The sequence below is a fragment of the Mustelus asterias genome, chromosome 10, assembly GCF_964213995.1.
Source record: "Mustelus asterias chromosome 10, sMusAst1.hap1.1, whole genome shotgun sequence".
In the NCBI taxonomy this organism is placed as follows: domain Eukaryota; kingdom Metazoa; phylum Chordata; class Chondrichthyes; order Carcharhiniformes; family Triakidae; genus Mustelus; species Mustelus asterias.
In genome coordinates this window covers 78,157,500-78,175,265 of record NC_135810.1, presented here as the reverse complement: position 1 = coordinate 78,175,265, position 17,766 = coordinate 78,157,500, and the positions used below count along the sequence as shown (strand labels likewise).

At 47.0% G+C, this 17,766-nt stretch overlaps 1 protein-coding gene across 1 annotated transcript in view; it reads right to left on the bottom strand.

Annotated features, from left to right (window-relative positions):
- LOC144499458 (high-affinity choline transporter 1-like) overlaps nucleotides 1-17,766 on the bottom strand; it is a 102,265-nt gene that overhangs the window by 43,376 nt on the left and 41,123 nt on the right. The window contains exons 4-5 of the mRNA XM_078221445.1: nucleotides 13,517-13,665; nucleotides 13,262-13,405 (exon numbers count right to left, since the gene is read on the bottom strand). Of these exons, the coding sequence (XP_078077571.1) occupies nucleotides 13,262-13,405; nucleotides 13,517-13,665 (293 nt within the window). The remainder of the gene's footprint in view (nucleotides 1-13,261; nucleotides 13,406-13,516; nucleotides 13,666-17,766) is intronic.

Genomic DNA, 17,766 nt, shown 5'->3' with positions numbered 1-17,766 from the left:
TTTCTGTGTCTGTGTTCTAGTCTTCCAATTTCCCCATCCTTAGTCTCCCCTTTGCTGTCATGCCTCTGGTCATCCATGTCTCGGTCATCCTACCCATTCTGCCCATCTTACAATAGTGGAGCCTTGCCTGATACCCACAGCACACACAGTGCTGTCCTTTTGAAGCATGGAGGCACTCACTGAGGGAAGCCCAGTTCAGTGCCTGCGGCAACTACCATGAGCAGACCAACACTAACTCCACCAATGTGGTGTAACACTGGCATTACTGAGAAACTGGAGCAGCGCTGGTGCAAGTCGAGTCATGAGCAGTCTAATTTCTCACTCTTGCGATGTAATTGGGAGACCAAATTTGATTCCGGCATGGAGTGTTTTTGCATGCAAATGGAATCCCGACATGAATTAGTGGGAGACCTTACCTGACATCATCCTGCCGTGGAATTGGAGAGGGGAAAATTCTGAACTGATTACTTGACACCATGATTCTGTCAATTCCTCTTTGTGTCCTTTAACAGCTGTTTGGTCTTGTATTCAATGTCAGCTTAATACATTGTGGCTATCTGGACTCCACAGACTTGAATCAGCAATCCACTCACAATCAGGCTGAGCCCTGGGTTCATATAACAACCCCCAGCTGTTAGCAGTCCTATCTGAACTTCTCCCACTCACAGGATATGTTCGTATACCAAGACGTCTCCCCCTTGTCAGCCTGGATAGGCACAAGCTGTTGGCAGACCTCACGGAATTCACTTCATTGACAGTCCCACAGCAGATGAGCGAGGTTAGTGCACGCAACATCAGATGCCCCAGTTGCAGTTGAAAGTTGTGCCAGTGGACAGCCGGTGTCACATCAAGAAGCTCATTGCTGAGACATTGCTGAGACTGAGTAAAGGCTCCACTGAGGCTGATGCTCTGTGCCCCTGCCCTGCACGGCTCCCTCTTGTCTCATCCTTCACCTACGGAACCCTCATGGAAATCACAAATGTTTTCTGACAAAAGTCTTATTTTAAACAGTGATTATATCATTTAGTGTCATTCGAAATTTATGTGCCTGGTCATATCCAAAGCTCTTTGGAGTCTGGTCACTTGCCTGGAAGAAGTTGGTGTGATGTTAACCCGGTTCCACTAGGCATCCAAGCTCGTCCTGTGCAACCAACTGTGTATGGTAGCGCAGTGGATGGTAGCGCAGTGGTTAGCACTGTGTATGGTAGCGCAGTGGTTAGCACTGCTGCCTCACAGTGCCTGGGACCTGGATCCAATTCTAGCCTTAGGTGACTGTCTGTGTGGAGTTTGCACATTCTCCCCGTGTCCGCGTGGGTTTTCTCCGGGTGCTCCGGTTTCCTCCCAAAGTACAAAGATATGCAGGTTAGGTGGATTGGCCATGCTAAATTATCCAGCAGTGTCCAAAGATCTGTTGGTTTGGTGGATTAGCAGGATAATTATATGGGGATAGGGTGGTGGTGGCTTGAGTAAGGTGCTCTTTAGGAGAGTCAGTGCGGACTCGATGGGCCAAATGGCCCCCTTCTACACTGTAGGGATTCTTTGACATTTATGCCGGCCCTAATCCACATATCAACTGTCCCTCATTGTTGATAAAACCACTATCCCCAATCGCTAAACCTAATCAAAGCTCAGGGGAAGTGGTGGTCACAGGCAAGGCCATGAAGCTTGTGGCCATGGGGCAACTGAGGGACGTGCACTATCACCAGAACATGATGCGCTCCAGAATTGAAGAAGTGAAAGGAGGGATGATGTGGTCCGGAGTCTATGTACCAAGATGAGGGGCCATGGGGGAGTGTCCGTGAATGTGCAAGCTCACTGGTGTGGACAGCAACTGCTTGAAAGCAGCACTGGGCAGCAGGAATGATGAGTGTTGGTCAGCCTTCAAATGTTAGATTGCATTGGGCACAGGCAGGACAGGAGTGTCAAAGGATGGATTACATTGCTGAATCTCTCCCTCTCGCTGTTCCACTTCTTCACAGATTGAAGATGAATACCGTTTGGAGTCATGCCAGCTCACTATATTCCTGCTGACTGCCTCCGAGGTACAGGGGAGGTGGTGAGAGCACCAGGACCACAGGACCTGGCCCTGGGACATCAGGGAGCCGCTGCAGAGGCTCAGGTGCCGGCCGACCATCAGGCTGAGAAGGTAAGAAGACAGCAATACTCTTGGCTTCATATCTACAGGAGGCGCTGGTCTTATCACGAGCTGTACAGTGTGGCACCTGTGCCAGGTACTCACACATGTGGCACCGATACCCACTCCCAGTGGCTGTGAAAGGCACGGCTGCCCTGAACCTTTTCGCCACTGATTCATTCCAGGCTCAAGCGGGGACTTGTGCAACATCTCACAATCTTCTGCATAGAGGTGCATCCTCCCTTCCTCCAACCCTTGTCGTCCCACTTCCTCCAACTCTTGTCTCCTCCTTCCACCAATCCTTTTCACCCCCATTTCCTTTCACCCTTTTGCCCCATCCCACAAACTGTGCTCTCCTGTCCTCCCCACCAGGGACACAGATACAGCACACTGGGTGATGGGCCTGGGCTGGCAGGAGGGTGATGATGACTCACTGTGAGGGAAGCTGTGTTGCTCCTGACCATCAGAAAGTGTCTGACTCCTGACTTTCCTATGACATGCCACTGACCTCCCAGTTCATTCCTGAGTGTGTGATGGGGACACCTTCATTTGAGACACAGTTAAGGTGTGGGGAAGGGGACACTGCGAATGGAGAAAGTCCTGCCTCACCTAATGGTGAAGCTGTGAAACCAGAATGTCCAAGACAGGTGCTCTCATAGTCTCCCACTTGAGAGTAAGACTATAGGGCCTGTGTGAAGATCAGACATCCAAGCTGGAGACTGAAAAGCCCCTACCCCATGCACACACCCCCTTCTCCCCTCCCCCAACACACACACACACAAAAAGACACACACAGAAACACACACGCATAGCTCATTGTGCACACAGAAATGTAAGTATTAGTTTAATAGTGAGACTTAACTATTTGTGTCCCCTACTCCCTAACTAAAGTTGTGAGACTACACCTGTGCCAACTCAGTGCTCCTGTATCTTCCTAATCTTACATTCCCTCCTGTTCCTTCGAGGTGTTCCCCCAGATCACACATCAGAAGGGGAAGCAGCCTGCTGTTTTCTGCATCCCCTGGCCTGTGACACCCTTGGCAAACGATCCCTGGAGTGCCTGGACCTGGTTGACCTTCAGGAGTTACAGGTGACACTGTGTCACCCTGTTCTGCTCACTACCCAGGCGATGCGCTGGGGTCAGAAGGGTGGAACTCAGAAGGACTGGAGACTGCTAGAGTCTCCCTGGAAGGAGGAACCGGGATGGGCTCCAATGCTTCCTCGGGGTGCTTGGTGGCTCTGAGTCACTCCATTGGAGGGAGAGGCAGCTGGACTGAGCTCCAAAGGCCTCAATATTATCAGACAATGCCAGTCCTGGAGGCCCGCCATTGTCTGAACCATGCTGGCGATGCCCTCAGCCATGGTCCGGTGTGACTGGGTCGAGCTCTGGAGCGCTGCTGCAATGTCCGGTTGCACCTGTGACATGTCCGTGTATGACTGGGCCTTGCTGTCCTGCGCCTCAGCCATCACAGAATGAGCCAAGCCTTGGACTTGGCTCGGACATCTTGCCCCTGGCTTTCCACAGTGGTTTCCATCCTCTCAGTGTTGGTCTGGATACCATGCATTACCAGTACTATCTCCTGCAAGCGAGGGCTCCTGAACTCTTTCGGATTGCTTTGCACATTCTGGAGAGTTGCTGGCACCCCCTCCTGCAGAGCTTGACTTTGCTTTTGCATCTGCACCAGTGCTGGGATGACCTTTTCCGATCAACATCTGCCTTCAGATGTCTGCCTTCAATCTGTCATTGCTGGAGGGATTCCTATTGGCTCTCTCTCTAGGGAACCGGCTCACCATTCATAATTGGATGAGAAGCGTGCACCCCTGATTGGCCAATTGATCAAAGATCATCTTGGGTATCAGGTGTCATGACATAGGAGTGGGGCTCGGAAGTTCAACCAATGTCAGGGTACCACTGATCCCAGAAAAAAATCCAGCTCATAACCTCCAAAAGGTAAAAAGTAAACATTTAATGTTGTTATGAGCTTCGGAAATATTAGTTATTTTATCAAGAAGGCTTCTCATTAACGTAACAGTAATAAAATATAATATTCCTTTCAGTTTGTTTGTTAAATTAGAATTTTACATGTTCATGGCTGGACAGTAATATAGCTGATCTGCTGAAATACCTCTCCACTGACTTTGATTTATCTGCCACTGTGAATTTTTAAAACTGAAATCAGAACAGTGAGCTTATGAAATCTCCAAACTCTACAAATTGTTGTCATTTCAGAAATGAATGCATGCTGCTTAACCTCTGGGAAAGTGAGGTGCTGAGTGGATGATCCATCTCAGCCTCCTACTGAGGTTCCTACCAACACATATCCCAGTCTTCAGCCAATTAATTTCACTCCACATGATGTAAGGAAACTACAGGGTATTGGATACTGCAAAAGCCATGGGCTCTGACAATATTTCAGCAATAGTACAGAAGACCTGTGTTCCAGAATTAGTCATGCCCATAGCCAAGCTGTTCCAGTACAGTTACAACACTGTCATCGACTTGGCAATGTGGAAAATCTTTCAGCTATGGTCTGGTCACAAATAGTGGGAAAAATCTAAACCCGCCAATTACTGTCCCTCAGTCTGCTCTCAATCATCATCAAAGTGTTGGAAAGTGTGATTGACAGTACTATCAAGCAGCACTTGTTAAGCAATAATCTACTCAAAGATGCTCAGTTGGGATTCCATCAGGGCCACTCAACTCCTGACCTCATTGTAGCCCTCAATCAAACGTGGACAAAAGAACTGAAATGAAGAAAGAAGAGTGACTGCCCTTGGCGTAGAACCTCAAGATGATCTTTGACCAATTGGCCAATCAGGGGTGCACACTTCTCATCCAATTATGAATGGTGAGCAGGTACCCGAGACAGAGAGCCAATAGGAGTCTGTCCAGCAATGACAGACATCTGAAGGCAGATGTTGATCGGAAAAGGTCATCCCAGCACTGGTGCAGATGCAAAAGCAAAGTCAGGCTATACAGGAGGGGGTGCCAGCAACTTTCCAGAAGGTGCAAGGCCCATCATTGAGGATGGGGATATTTGTGGAGCCGCCTCCTCCAGTTAATTGTTTAATCATCACCACCACCACTCACGACTTGATGTGGCAAAACTGCAGAACTTACGTGTCCTTGTCATGCTTAGTTCTGGATATTGCATGCTGATCCCGCTGTTTGGCGCACAAGTAGTCCTGTGTAGTAGCTCTAACAGGTTAACATCTTATTTTTAGGTATGCCTGGTGCTGCTGAAGCGCCAGCGGATGCAAAGCATTAGACTCACAAAATTGTTATGCCTCATTAGCTCACAAGACTGAGAGTCTACAGAACTTACATAACTTATCTCAGATGAGCAAAAGCCGTGATTCTTCAGCCCCGCACGCTCACGTGCAAGTCGCGCTGAGGTTGGGGATTCACTGGGGAGTTAGCGCCAGTGAGAACCCCTTTTGGGATTCTCCCAACCCCTTCACCCCAGCATAATTTGGTTCACGCCTAGTTAATGTTGAACGTTATCATCCTCAGGTGGTCCAAATGCATAGTAAGGTGAGGATAGAGGTGGGTCAACATTCCTAACTGAGAGTGCCAAATATTAATGTGATAGAGAAGAAGGTGATACAGAGGAGTGAGTCATTCTGAATAGAAGCACACCTGTGGAATGTCCTCGGCTGCCTTGGCCCAAATGTCACCTGTCAGTTTCCCAATGGAGGTCACACAGAAAACAGTGTCTTGTTGTTTGAGGAACATTGTCCAGTTGAAGGTGACGAGCCTACTAAGGATAATGGAATAACTCCTGGCTCTTGTAAGTTGCTGCAGTGACTGGGGTGCTGGAGATGTTTGAAGTAGCAGCACCTTCTGACATCTGATGCTGGGATGCCATCCTCCACTTAGCATCTCATCTCAGCAAAGACACATGATCCCTAATCTTCCACATCCTTCAAAGGATTATGACAAGGTGAGCCGGATGTGTAACTATTCATTCTCATATTGAAGTGCATGCGTGAAATGTGAGCAATAGCAGCACTGGTGTCCATGATGACCTAGGATGGAGGGCACTTATCCAAGAGGGTACTCACTACAACTCATCATCTTCTTCATGGAATCTGGTGGCTCTGAGGGCCTCATGTGCATCCCTGTTTTGTCTGGCCCATGCTTTAGCCTCTTTCCCTGTGCCTTGGCTTCCTTGAACCACTGCGCTCATCCCTATCAATGATCTTCTCATCAGAGGAGACATGCAACTTCCCCATGTTGGTATCTGGAAAATCCTCCTCTCTTTGTAGTGCCAAGTTGTGCAATGCACAGCGAACTACGATGATCTATGAGACCCTGTGGGGAGTGTACTGGAGTGCTCTGCAAGATCATTTCATGCATTAGAATCACATTTTTATAAGATGCCTATGGTCTATGCCTCCACCAATGTTCGGCTAGTGGCATGAGCTTTGTTGTATCTTCTGCTTGCAGGAATCTGTGGCCATTTCCTTTACAGGGACTCTTTGTCACCCTGGACCCTATGTGGTCACTTAAAGGTGTTTGGATCTGCGACCTACTCAAGATATATGAGTCATGGACACTTCCTGAGTATCTGGTGCAAACCTGCATGGTAACTTTCTCATGGTCACAGACTAATTATATATTGAGTGAGTGATAGCGTTTACTGTTTATGTATTGGAGTGTTGTAGCCAAGAAGCTTTTATAGCCACATAAGTGTAGTGTGGTGAACCATAGATGGTTACCACTATGGGTACTGAACCATAGATGGTTATCACTATGGGTACTTGTACATATGTTACTCTTCTTGCTGTTGGGGTTAGGGTTGGGGTGTTCCACCTGTTGGTGTTGTTCTGTGGTACACTCCGGTTGGCTCCGCCTTCCTATAGGGGTATAAAGGTCACTGCACTTCCTAGTGACCCTTTAGTCTAGGATTGTATTGTTAAGCTGTACGCTCTATTCTTGTTGCTAATAAAAGCCTTTATTTCCCGAGTACGATCTAGCATCTTGAGTGAATTAATCGCGCATCATGTAGTTGATGGCATACTGCACCCATAGGAATCGTGACATCTCAGCAAAGTCCAATGCTCTGGTATCCTGACTGGGCTAGATCTCTGTTGAAGTAAACATAACTGTGGGCCTTGACAAAAAGGGTTTCCTTGACTTCATGTATGCAATTGTGTGTGGGTGCTTGTGAAATCCAGCACAAGTCCCCAGTGGAGTCCAAGAAGGATCCACAGGCATAGTTCAGTACAGCGCTTACTTTCAGAGCCACTAACAATGGATGGCTTCTCAGTCCCTGTGGTGGCAATTCCAGGGGAATGGGCAAATGTGAGTAATCAAATCCCTGGAGATGTGGAGCCATTGCAACACTGGGTGGAATAATCCCCAAAGGGTGGAATTTTACCGCCGCTTTACACCCGTTTTGCGGTGGGAAAATGCCATAAAATCAGGCATAAAGCGACTCGCGTGAATGGCGCCAGTTTTGCGACCGGCATGATTTTATGACACCCAACTTTCCGGCATGGTCAGCCTTGCACCAGAAATGGGCAAGTGGCTGGTTAATTTATTTAAATTTATTACAATAGTGTTTTGAATGTGTTTAGTGATCCCGGCGCTCAATCAGCCGGGCTCGCTTGCCTTTGTGGCCTCGCTGGGAAAGGTACTGTCTGGTGAGGAAAACACCTGCGCTCCATGAATGGGGAACAGTCGTGTTGGCCTCAGCGGTGGAAAACCAGTGAGATTCCTGCTGCGTGGTTTGGTGTGAATCAGTTTGCAATTCATCCAAACTTAGAAATTGCTTTGGAGTCTGGGGAGATTCTCACTGAATTCATCCACACTTTACATTTTTTTTTGGAGTGGGCACCTAAAAATGCTGGCAAGGCTGATTTCTCAGAGATCAGGGCACCATTTCTTTAAGGGCGCCCAATCTCCAGACAACCCTGCACCCACTCACCCCCTCCTACTTGCTGGCTAAGAGCCCATCCTCCACTCACTGACATCAGACCTACCCCTCCCCACTTGCTGGTACCAGCACCCACCCATCCCAAGTGAACAGCACCCCACTATGGGATTGCCAAACGTCCCCACTTCAGCCCCCCAGCACTTCCCTTCAGGCCCCCTTGTTTGACACTTCCAAACTGGAACCTTGGCTGTGCCAAACCTGGCCTGGGTGGAACCATTAGGGTGCCAGAGGGCAATGCCCAAGGCTCTACCCAGCCATTTCCCCAACCACCCGGGGCTTTAATGGCCTTCAAGCCAGCCCCACTTCCCACCCTTCAAGGCATGGCCATCCATCCATTTGTGGAGACCAGTGGTGATTCGCGTTGGATTCCCACTGCACCCAAAGGTTGGATATTTGCAGGATCCAGGAGAATCTGGCCCTACTTATTGAAAATGCTTCCTCTTTAAGGCACACATTGAGCCTCATGGCCAGCCCTCACCCTTACAAACTCCAAAATGCCCAGACACCATGAAGACCTCAAGATCATGAGTCCTTGCTAATTAACAGCACATTTCACCTTCAGTACATCCTTGTTCCAATCCCATTGTTTCCCTCCACATTGTCTAAATGTGCACATCCAGAGCATGCGCAGAGGCTCTACAGATCACCAAATATCACCATTAGCAATTCGCATCACACCTCTTAGCAGGTGTTTAGGTGATGAGTCACACAGCACTGCATCCCAACAGTGTGACAAGAGCCTTGTGGCTGCAATCCAGACAATTACAGGTTTAAACTACGCAAGGTTGTAGGTTTGGGCACCAGGGCAATAATGTGGCTGAGGGGGTAGAATTTTGGACCTCCCACTTATTGGTGAGCTTAGCAGGTGTACACTCAGAAAGTGGGAAATGCGGCTGGCAGACAGAAGCACACACTGTATGGGCTCACAGCAGAAAAACCCTGTCCGGAAGACAGAGAACAGAGGAGTAGCACAATATATAACCCTGCTGTATGCTTAAACACATCTCTCCTTGTATACCACACCTTCACCTTTCAAGAATGCAGATGAGATAGTAAAACCCGTCTGCCTCAATCTTACACAGCCAAGAATATACATAACATGATGGATGGCCTGGTGGCACAGCAATTAGCATTGCTGCCTCACAGCTCCAGGGACCCGGGTTCGATTCCAGCCTTAGGTCACTGTCTGTGTGGAGTTTGCACATTCTCCCATGTGTGGGTTTCCTTCGGGTGCTCCGGTTTCCTCCCACACTATTAAATTTGTCCCTTAGTATCGGGGGATGCACGGTAAATACGTGGGGTTACGGGGATAGGGACTGGGTGGGATTGTTGTTGCTGCAGGCTTGATGGGCTGAATGGCCTCCTTTTGCACTGTAGGGATTCTATGATTCTATGATCCTATGATCATGAAAAGCACATGAACGAGATTCCTTACACAAACACACTTAACATTAAGGTCCAGACATTGCTGATGAGGAACGAAGGGCCTGTACTGCGCTGTAATGTTCTATGCTCTATGATGTGGAGCATGATCAGGAAAAGGGTCACACGCAGTGGTGATATGGAAGCACACTACATAGTTGAGAGACCCATGATAGTGATAGCTATGATAAGTGGGGGGAGGGACCAGGGTATCGCACCTGATTGACGGCCGCACAGCTCATCATAAAAAGGGGACCTACACATGAGGAGATGTGGAAATGGGTGCGATTTTCTTTACATTTGTAAACATTATATACATGTTGTGAACACCCATGCCATTGGTGTGTTTCTAAATTTTTATAAACATTCCTAATGCTATGTTTAGGTGCTTCCCCGACACCCACAGCAGAGGTGAAGATGCTAAAGGCTATGTTTTGGCTTTGATGACTTCTATGGGCATCCTCTGGAGGGCTGAGACCTGGAGGATCCCGGCTTGCTTTGGGTGTCCTGCTGTTGAGCAGGTGCATCCCCCCTGGGCCTGTGGAGCTGGAGGTGATGGGTCACAGGAAGAGGAGGTTTACATCAGTTGCATGCTCCTGCAGTCACTTGCGTGGAAGGCCCTGGGGTGTCCAGCTGCCAGTGCTCCTCCCGATGTGTGTCTGAGAGCCCCTGGCTTACTCTTGGGGAGAAGAGGCAGCTGGACTGAGATCTAGGTGGTCCATCCCTCTCTTCCATTGCCAATGATGAATGCTACCAATGGCTAAATTGATGGAGTGCTGCAATTGTAGCAGTGCAAGACCGATCTCCTGGAACAAGAACTCCATGGTGGCCACCATCCTACCAGTGTTGGCCTCAGTGCGTTGTCATATTGGTGCTATCCCCTCCTACTGAAGCCAGCTGTCACCTCCATCCTCTGTAGTAACCTGTGGAATGCAGCTGAGATCCCTTCCTGATGTTTCCGTGATCGTTACTGCACCTCCAGCAATTCATTTAGTGGCATCTGATCTGGACTATGCAAATTCCTGACCTGCAAAAATCCTCCGAGTGCTGCGACCTCGGATATCACTGCCTCTGCCTGCTCGTAACCTGATTGTGTGCTGTACTCACCAGATTTTGATGCCAAGGCTGCACTAGAACAAGGTCCCACTAAAATGTGTGTCTCTGTGATGCTGGAGAGTGTGGGTGAGCGCTGTGACATGTCCTCAATGGTGCTCTCCTCTAGTTCCTCATCCTAAGTGTCCTCGGGGCTGGAACTGAGGGCCTGACTTATGGGTGTCCTTAGGTGCCTGTGAAAGAAAGGAAAGATAATTAGCAGGTGACTCTTAAACAGGACTGTTTAATATACTCCCAATATACTCCCAGTCTAGTTGCCTGAGGGATGAGCTGGTGCAGGATCCTCACTTGGGTATGCGCTGCCCGCCTCATTGTCACCACTAGCCTGTCCTCTCTGGCCAGCTCAATGGTTCCATTCTTGTAGAGAGTCAGGACCTTGACTTTGGCCACTCCACCCCAGTATGAGATCTCTTCCTTTGATGGTGCACCAGCTTATCCTGCATAAAGACAGATGGAGAATATGAGTAGGATGCATGCCAGGGCAGACGATAAGGGTGCCTGCCATGTTTGGGTGGTGAGTGCAGCCATTGACAGGATGAGGACACAAACTGCAGAGGGTATGAGCTCAGGTGGAGATGTGAAGGTGTGCGTGAGAGAGGGAGTGCTGATATCACTTGAGCTGGCAACGTGTGAGATGCCAGTGAATGCGTGATGAGCTGGTGAGTGTGTGAGTTGAGAGTGATGAAATGATTGATATATCCTGATGCCATGAATGAAATCTTTCATCCTCTTTCTGCACTGGTTCGATGACCTCTTCCGTACAGCATTAGCAAAGAGCACAACTGCCACCGCCTCCCAAGCTGGAATGATGAGATTGGTGGATCTCCTCCGTGTGGCACAGTGAACCGCTGGAACAGAAGCTCTGGGTTTGAGTTCAATGCCAGGATTTGTTGGCCATGGAAGGAGCGTTCATTACAAGGTTCAACGGGCTGATAATCAGCTGAGGGATCTTTCCACCAATTCTCCATTATTCCCCAAAGGGAAAAGCAGTGTGGATGTGAAGATACACTAAAAAAACTCATAGGGGTAGAGGGCATCGCAGCAGGCCTCAATTGCGTCTCGCAGTCATTTCGGGGAGACATCACGGGATTTGGGTGCAGCTGTCTTCTTCGCTTTTGGGGCTATCTCTCTCATCCATTGAAGTCTTGGGCTGCATTCATTGAAAGCGCTGTGCACAAATACTGTTTAAATATAGTGCCCAGACGGAGGAAACAGTGAGCTCACGGTGGAGCAGTGAATCAGAGGCGACCCATCTGCAATCTGATGTGTTTCCTCTATATGTATAATTAATGCAACCATGCCACCCTGGCAGTGCCACACTGGCTGTGCCAAGGTGGTAGTGCCAGCCTGGCAGTGTCAACCTGTGCCAAGGGGCAGGCCCCAGTGGGAAACTCATGGAGGAGGGTTAATGTAATTGTGGTTGTGGGCCAGAAGTGGTCTAACGAGCAGAGGATACCAGGTGATGGCCGTTGTGGGGGTGCTTCGGAGGTGGAGGGGGGAAGGGGCTGATAATTACGGGGAGGGAGAGAGAAAGAGAAGAAGCTGATGGTCCTGGGGAGGCGTTGGGGGGGAGGGGGGGGGGTGGGGGGGGAGTTGGTATGGGGGTGGTTGGTGGGGTCAGAGTGAATGCTGGCTCTGATCAGGGGTGGGGAGGGGGAAGGGAGCCCCTGAGGCCTCAGCGGTGGAATGGGGAATGTAGTCCTGATCAGAGCCCTCTTTAAAGATGGCGCCCCAGCCAGGTTTTGCAGCATCCTTAAGCACCCCCACCCCCAATGTCAGCAAGAAACACTTGATTCTTTTGGCAGAGTGTGGTAGAATCTGGAGAGAAACATGCTGGTTTTCTTGCCAGAAACAAAAATCGGCCAAACCTTTGGTAAGATTCCACCCTATGTCTGTAATGTGTGATTCTGTGAGTATGACTATGTCAGGCTGTTGCTTGACTAGTCTGTGGGATGCCACTCACAATTTTGGCACAAACCCCCAGATGTTGCTAAGAATGACTTTGTAGAGTTGGGTTTGCCGTATCGTTTCTGGTGCTTAGGTTGATTCCATCTGGTTTAATTCCCTTTTGTGGTGGTCTGATATAACTGAATGGTTTGCGAGGTCATTTAAGAGTCACTCACATTGCTGTGGGGTTAGAGTCACACGTATGCCAGACCAGATAAGGACATTTGTGAAGTAGATGGGATATTACAACAATTGACAATGCTTTCATGGTCACCATTACTTATCGATTTAGAAATTTAATTTAAATTTCATCGGCTACAGTGTTGATTTTTGAGCTCATGTCTCTGGATTACTAGTCTAGTGACCTTACCACTATGCTACTGCCTTCCAATTTGGATCTGTGAATTTAAATCTGCAATGCAAGTACTGCAATTAATATCCACGATCGAATACTCTAACTCTGTGCAGAATAATGAGAAGAAATGATCTCTGCTGCAAGAGACAATGGCAACTTGAAGTACCATTGGAAGCCAATCACATTGCTGCTGTGGTGCTAGTGTTTTTAGTGATACAGTGGCGAGGTGGCAGGGGGGGTGGGGGGGTTGGGTGGTGGTATTATTTAGCTGGATTCTGGTGCCTTGGAGGAAGTAATGTCACTTCATTTACCTTACACAGATTGTAATAAATAATACTGTATACATACCATCAGGACGTAATTGTCAACCCAAATCCAAGCATTTCCAGAGTCTATGCTTCCAATCCATGGTTCACGGTAAACATACTGGGTTGCGGTGATGGCAATACTTGTAACGGCAGGATTTAAAGCAGCAAAAGGCAGGCTAATGTACTGCATGAAGAATCAAAGCAAGAAGTCTTATCCACTATTAAATGCATTCTGTATATCCAGTTGTTTGAAACGTAGTACTTTCAATAATTTCAAACTATTTTATAAACTTACCAATCCTGCAAAGATACAGAAGAGTTGGGCCATGTCTGTGTATGCAACTGAGTATAAACCACCAATCAGAGTGTAACAAACTGCTATCACAGTCGAAATAATAATTGCCAAATGAACGTTGATTTCAAAAATCACACTCAATGATGAACCTAAAGGAGAAAATGTTTGTTAGCTATGAATTTTGATGTGATCGATCAATATCAATTTGTGGCTATGACCTGACAAAACCTTTAAAGGGATTACTTCTCATGTGAGCAAAAGTATTAAGAGAAACAGAAGTTACGATTAATGAAGGAAGAGGCAAGCAACATGTCTAGCAACTCAAAACTGAGCTGTGACCAGCAACATTTCAACACAATCCAATCTCATGGTCATGCATATTCCATATCTTTCCATCGCCATTAAGTTGGAAGACCAACCTTAGTTCAATGGTGAATTCAGAAGGGTATTCTAGGAATGGTATCTTTATATTAGAGTGAGGACCTAGCGACCAGTGAAAACTGGATGGGTTCTATGATGACTGGGTGAATCATCCCACTGGTTTACTGCGAAGGTAAAAATCATCCTTAAGAAAGCTATGTCTCCAATTACCCCAGCTATCAGCCTCCTTCCGATCATCAATCAATTGCTGTAAGGAAACACTAAGGGTTTCCAAGTGACACCTACTGATTGGTTCTCAGTATACATTCAACCAAGAGTACTTGGCTCCAAATCTCATTGCACATTTGATACAGATATGAACAGAAGATTTGACTGCCAGAGTGAAGGTAAAAGCAGGTGGCCTCAACACCAAGGTGCAATTTTTAGTAGTAGCAAGTCTCAGCAAAGCTGAAATCAACTAGAGGCAAATGGAAAGACTGGAATATTCCTGGCACAAAGGAAGATGGTTGCAGTTGGCACTGATCAATTATTGTAGCCTGAGGACATTGTCACATGGAAGCATTTTCAGCCTAACCAGCACTGATGTTTTCTTTCTATTATAAGATCTGGAATGAGACTGTTGGCTGATGATTCAATAGTAATAAACTCCATTCATTACTTCTCTGGAAGTGAAATATCCTGTGCCAGACTGCAGCAAGGCCTAAATATCATTCAGGATTGGGCTGACAACTCGCAGGCATTGACTTTCTCAACTAAAATGTATCCCAGCCATCGCTGCCATATCTTCAACAGCACCATTGATACTAATCTTGCCACCACCAACAACTTGGGAGTTATGAATGAATAAAACTTGACTGGATTGGCTATGACAACACTGGCTACATGTGTAGGACAGAGGCTGGCTATCATGTGACAAGTGACTCTTCGATAATCTCTCAAAAGAACATAAGACCACTAAATTGCCTTCTGATCTCTTAAGCCTGTCCCCTCCATTCAATTCATGACTGATTGTCTCTTGGTTCAATATATCCACCTTGATCCTGTAAGTTTTAATTCCGTTTTTTAACAACAGATCTTAGGAGTGCAAGGAAGTGTGAAGAAATGTTTCCTGACACCAGTCCTGAACTACTCAGTCTAATTTTAGGGTTAAGCCCAGTTGTTCTGGGTTCCCCCAAAAAAAGGAAATAGTTCTTCCTTGTCTCCCCTTTTATCCTTAAGATCCTTCTATCTCTTAAGATTCAAGACCGAAAATTTTCTGTCTCGCCTGCCACAGAAATCATAGTGGGCGAGACAGAAAATTTGGTGGACCATTTAAAGGTCCGTTGAGGGGCGGTGGGGCGGTGGGGGGGGGGGGGGGGGGGGGGGTGGTCTTGGGGCACCCGCGGCTGGAATGTCCCACCTGATAGTTTGTATTGTGCAGGTAAACTCTGTGACTAAGCATCGCCTGGTGTGGCTCAGGAACCCAATATTGGCGTTGCAGTTTCTGCCTTATTTGCTGCAGATGAAGTTATTGAGCTGAGAAGGTGCCTGAATTGCTGGCCTCTGTTTTCTTTGGGCCCCTTCTCAGCTAGCTGATCTTTTTGTTTCTGTTCACTTCTTGCACTACCCTTCCAAACTGTCAGCCTCCCAAGATCGCAGCCAGCCACATCTCTCTCCCAGTTTTCCTCCATCTAACCCTTTAATTGTCTCAACCACCTCAATTAGGTTGTTGCTTTATCTTCTGTATTCAAAGGAATACACACCTTATCTATGTGGCATGTTCTCATTCTCGAAACTCTTAGCCCCAGTGGTGATTTTGGTGAATCTGCATTGCATTCTTCCTATGGTTAATATATCCTTCCTGAAGTGTGGTGCCCAGCACTGGATACAGAATGGGTGCCAAGCAGCGATTTATATAACTGTTGCATTACTTCCATCCCTTTGTATTTTGGTCCCATTGAGGTAAAGGCCAATATCCTCCTGACCTTTTAAATTAATACTGCAGATACTGGAAATCTGAAATAATCAGAAAATGCTGTAAAAATTCAGCAGGTCTGGCAGCATTTGTGGAGTGAGAAATGGAGTTAACATTTTGTGTCCATATGACTCTTCTTCAGAATGTTTTAATTATTATTTTGTACCTGTCCACTAGCTTTTGGTGATGTATATACATATACTCCAAAATCTCTCAGCTTCTTTTCTGTTCCTGCTTTCTCACTGTTTAGAAACTACTTTGATCTGTCTTTGATCTTCCTAATAGTCATCCACATTAAGCTCCATCTGTTATAGTTTTGTGTACACATTTAGTCTTTTGTTTCTTTACAACTTTCTGTTCCCATCTACAGTATCTACTCTATTACCACGTTTGGTATCATCAGCAAACCTACAGCAAACTATTGCTCTCTATTCATTTTTCTAGGTCATTTATAAATGCAATGAAAAGCTAAGGTTGTGGTACTGATCCCTCATGGAGAGCGCTAGCCACATCTGCCAATTTGAGTACACACCCATTAATCCTACAGTCTGCCTCCTACTTCCTAAACAATTCCATACCCATGTCAGTATGTTATCTCTAAATCCATGTACTCTCATTTTTGTTAACAGTCTCTTACGTGGAACCTTATTGAATGTCTTCTGAAAATCCATGTAAATAACATCAAAGATACTCCTTTATCTGTCATTTTAGTTACCGTGTCAAAAAATTAAACCAAGTTCATGGGGCATGACTTTCCTTTTACAACTTTTGGGCCAGCTTCTCTGATCTGTTCATAACTGTCCACATGCTCGGTCATTCTGTTCCGAATAACAATTCTAGCAATTTACCAAAACTGACTAATAGGCCTACAATTTCCTATTCTATCTTTCCTATCCTCCTCTTCACCATCTAAAGGTGCATATTAATATGAATACTTGCTACTTGACACAACAGATGTTGATGCAACAAAGAAGTAAGTTTGCTACTATCCAGAACAGAGCTATTTATTTGAATGTTGTTGCTGTCATTGGACTCACTATTCATCCTCACATTTATTGGCACACAGAGGCTGCAGCACACACTATCTATAGGGTATACTTCAGCAATATCACAAACACAGCACGTCTCGTTCCTGCAACCTCCACGATCAGAAAGGACAAGATCAGTAGTCTTATGGAAACATCATCATGGGCAAGTACTCAATAAAGCACACCCATTTTGATTTTAACACAGCTTCATTCCTTCACTGCTGTTGGACCAATATGCTATAATTCCCTTCCTGGCATCATCATTGGAGCATTATCACCTCATGGACTGCAACAGTTAGAGGGGAAAGCCCATCACTGCTGTAGTAGCGTGATCCTTGAAGAGGGGGCATGTTCTGAGGACCATGTGACCACTCCGTCGGGAAGCTGATCCAATCAGCAGGAGGGAGCGGATCACGGGTTGAGGAGGGACTGGCAGTTGAAGCCCAGGAGTCCAGAAGAGCAGTCACACCTGGAGTCTAGTCTTACCTTGTTGTACTTGTGCATATACATTCTATTGGCACTAACTTTATAGTTAAAGCTGCATCAAGTCACCCAAAATCTATTACAACTGCCTTCTCAGAGCATCACAGAGTAACAAGGAGCACGAAAGAAGGGCCCTGGATATAATCTGAAACAAAACACCTTTCAAAAGCTTAATTTAAAGGGGTAAGACATGACAGGAGAGCTCCAAGCAGTGGTTTGCTCCTCTTGCTCCATGTGGCAGGCTGGGGATAGTTCCAGTCCCCTGGGTCAGCATGTGTGCAGGAAGTGTCTCCACTACAGCTCCTGGAAGCTTGAGTTTCAGAGCTGGAGTGGCGGCTGGAGACACTGTGGAGCATCCCCGAGTCAGAGAGTATCGTGGATAGCACGTATAGAGAGGGGGGTCA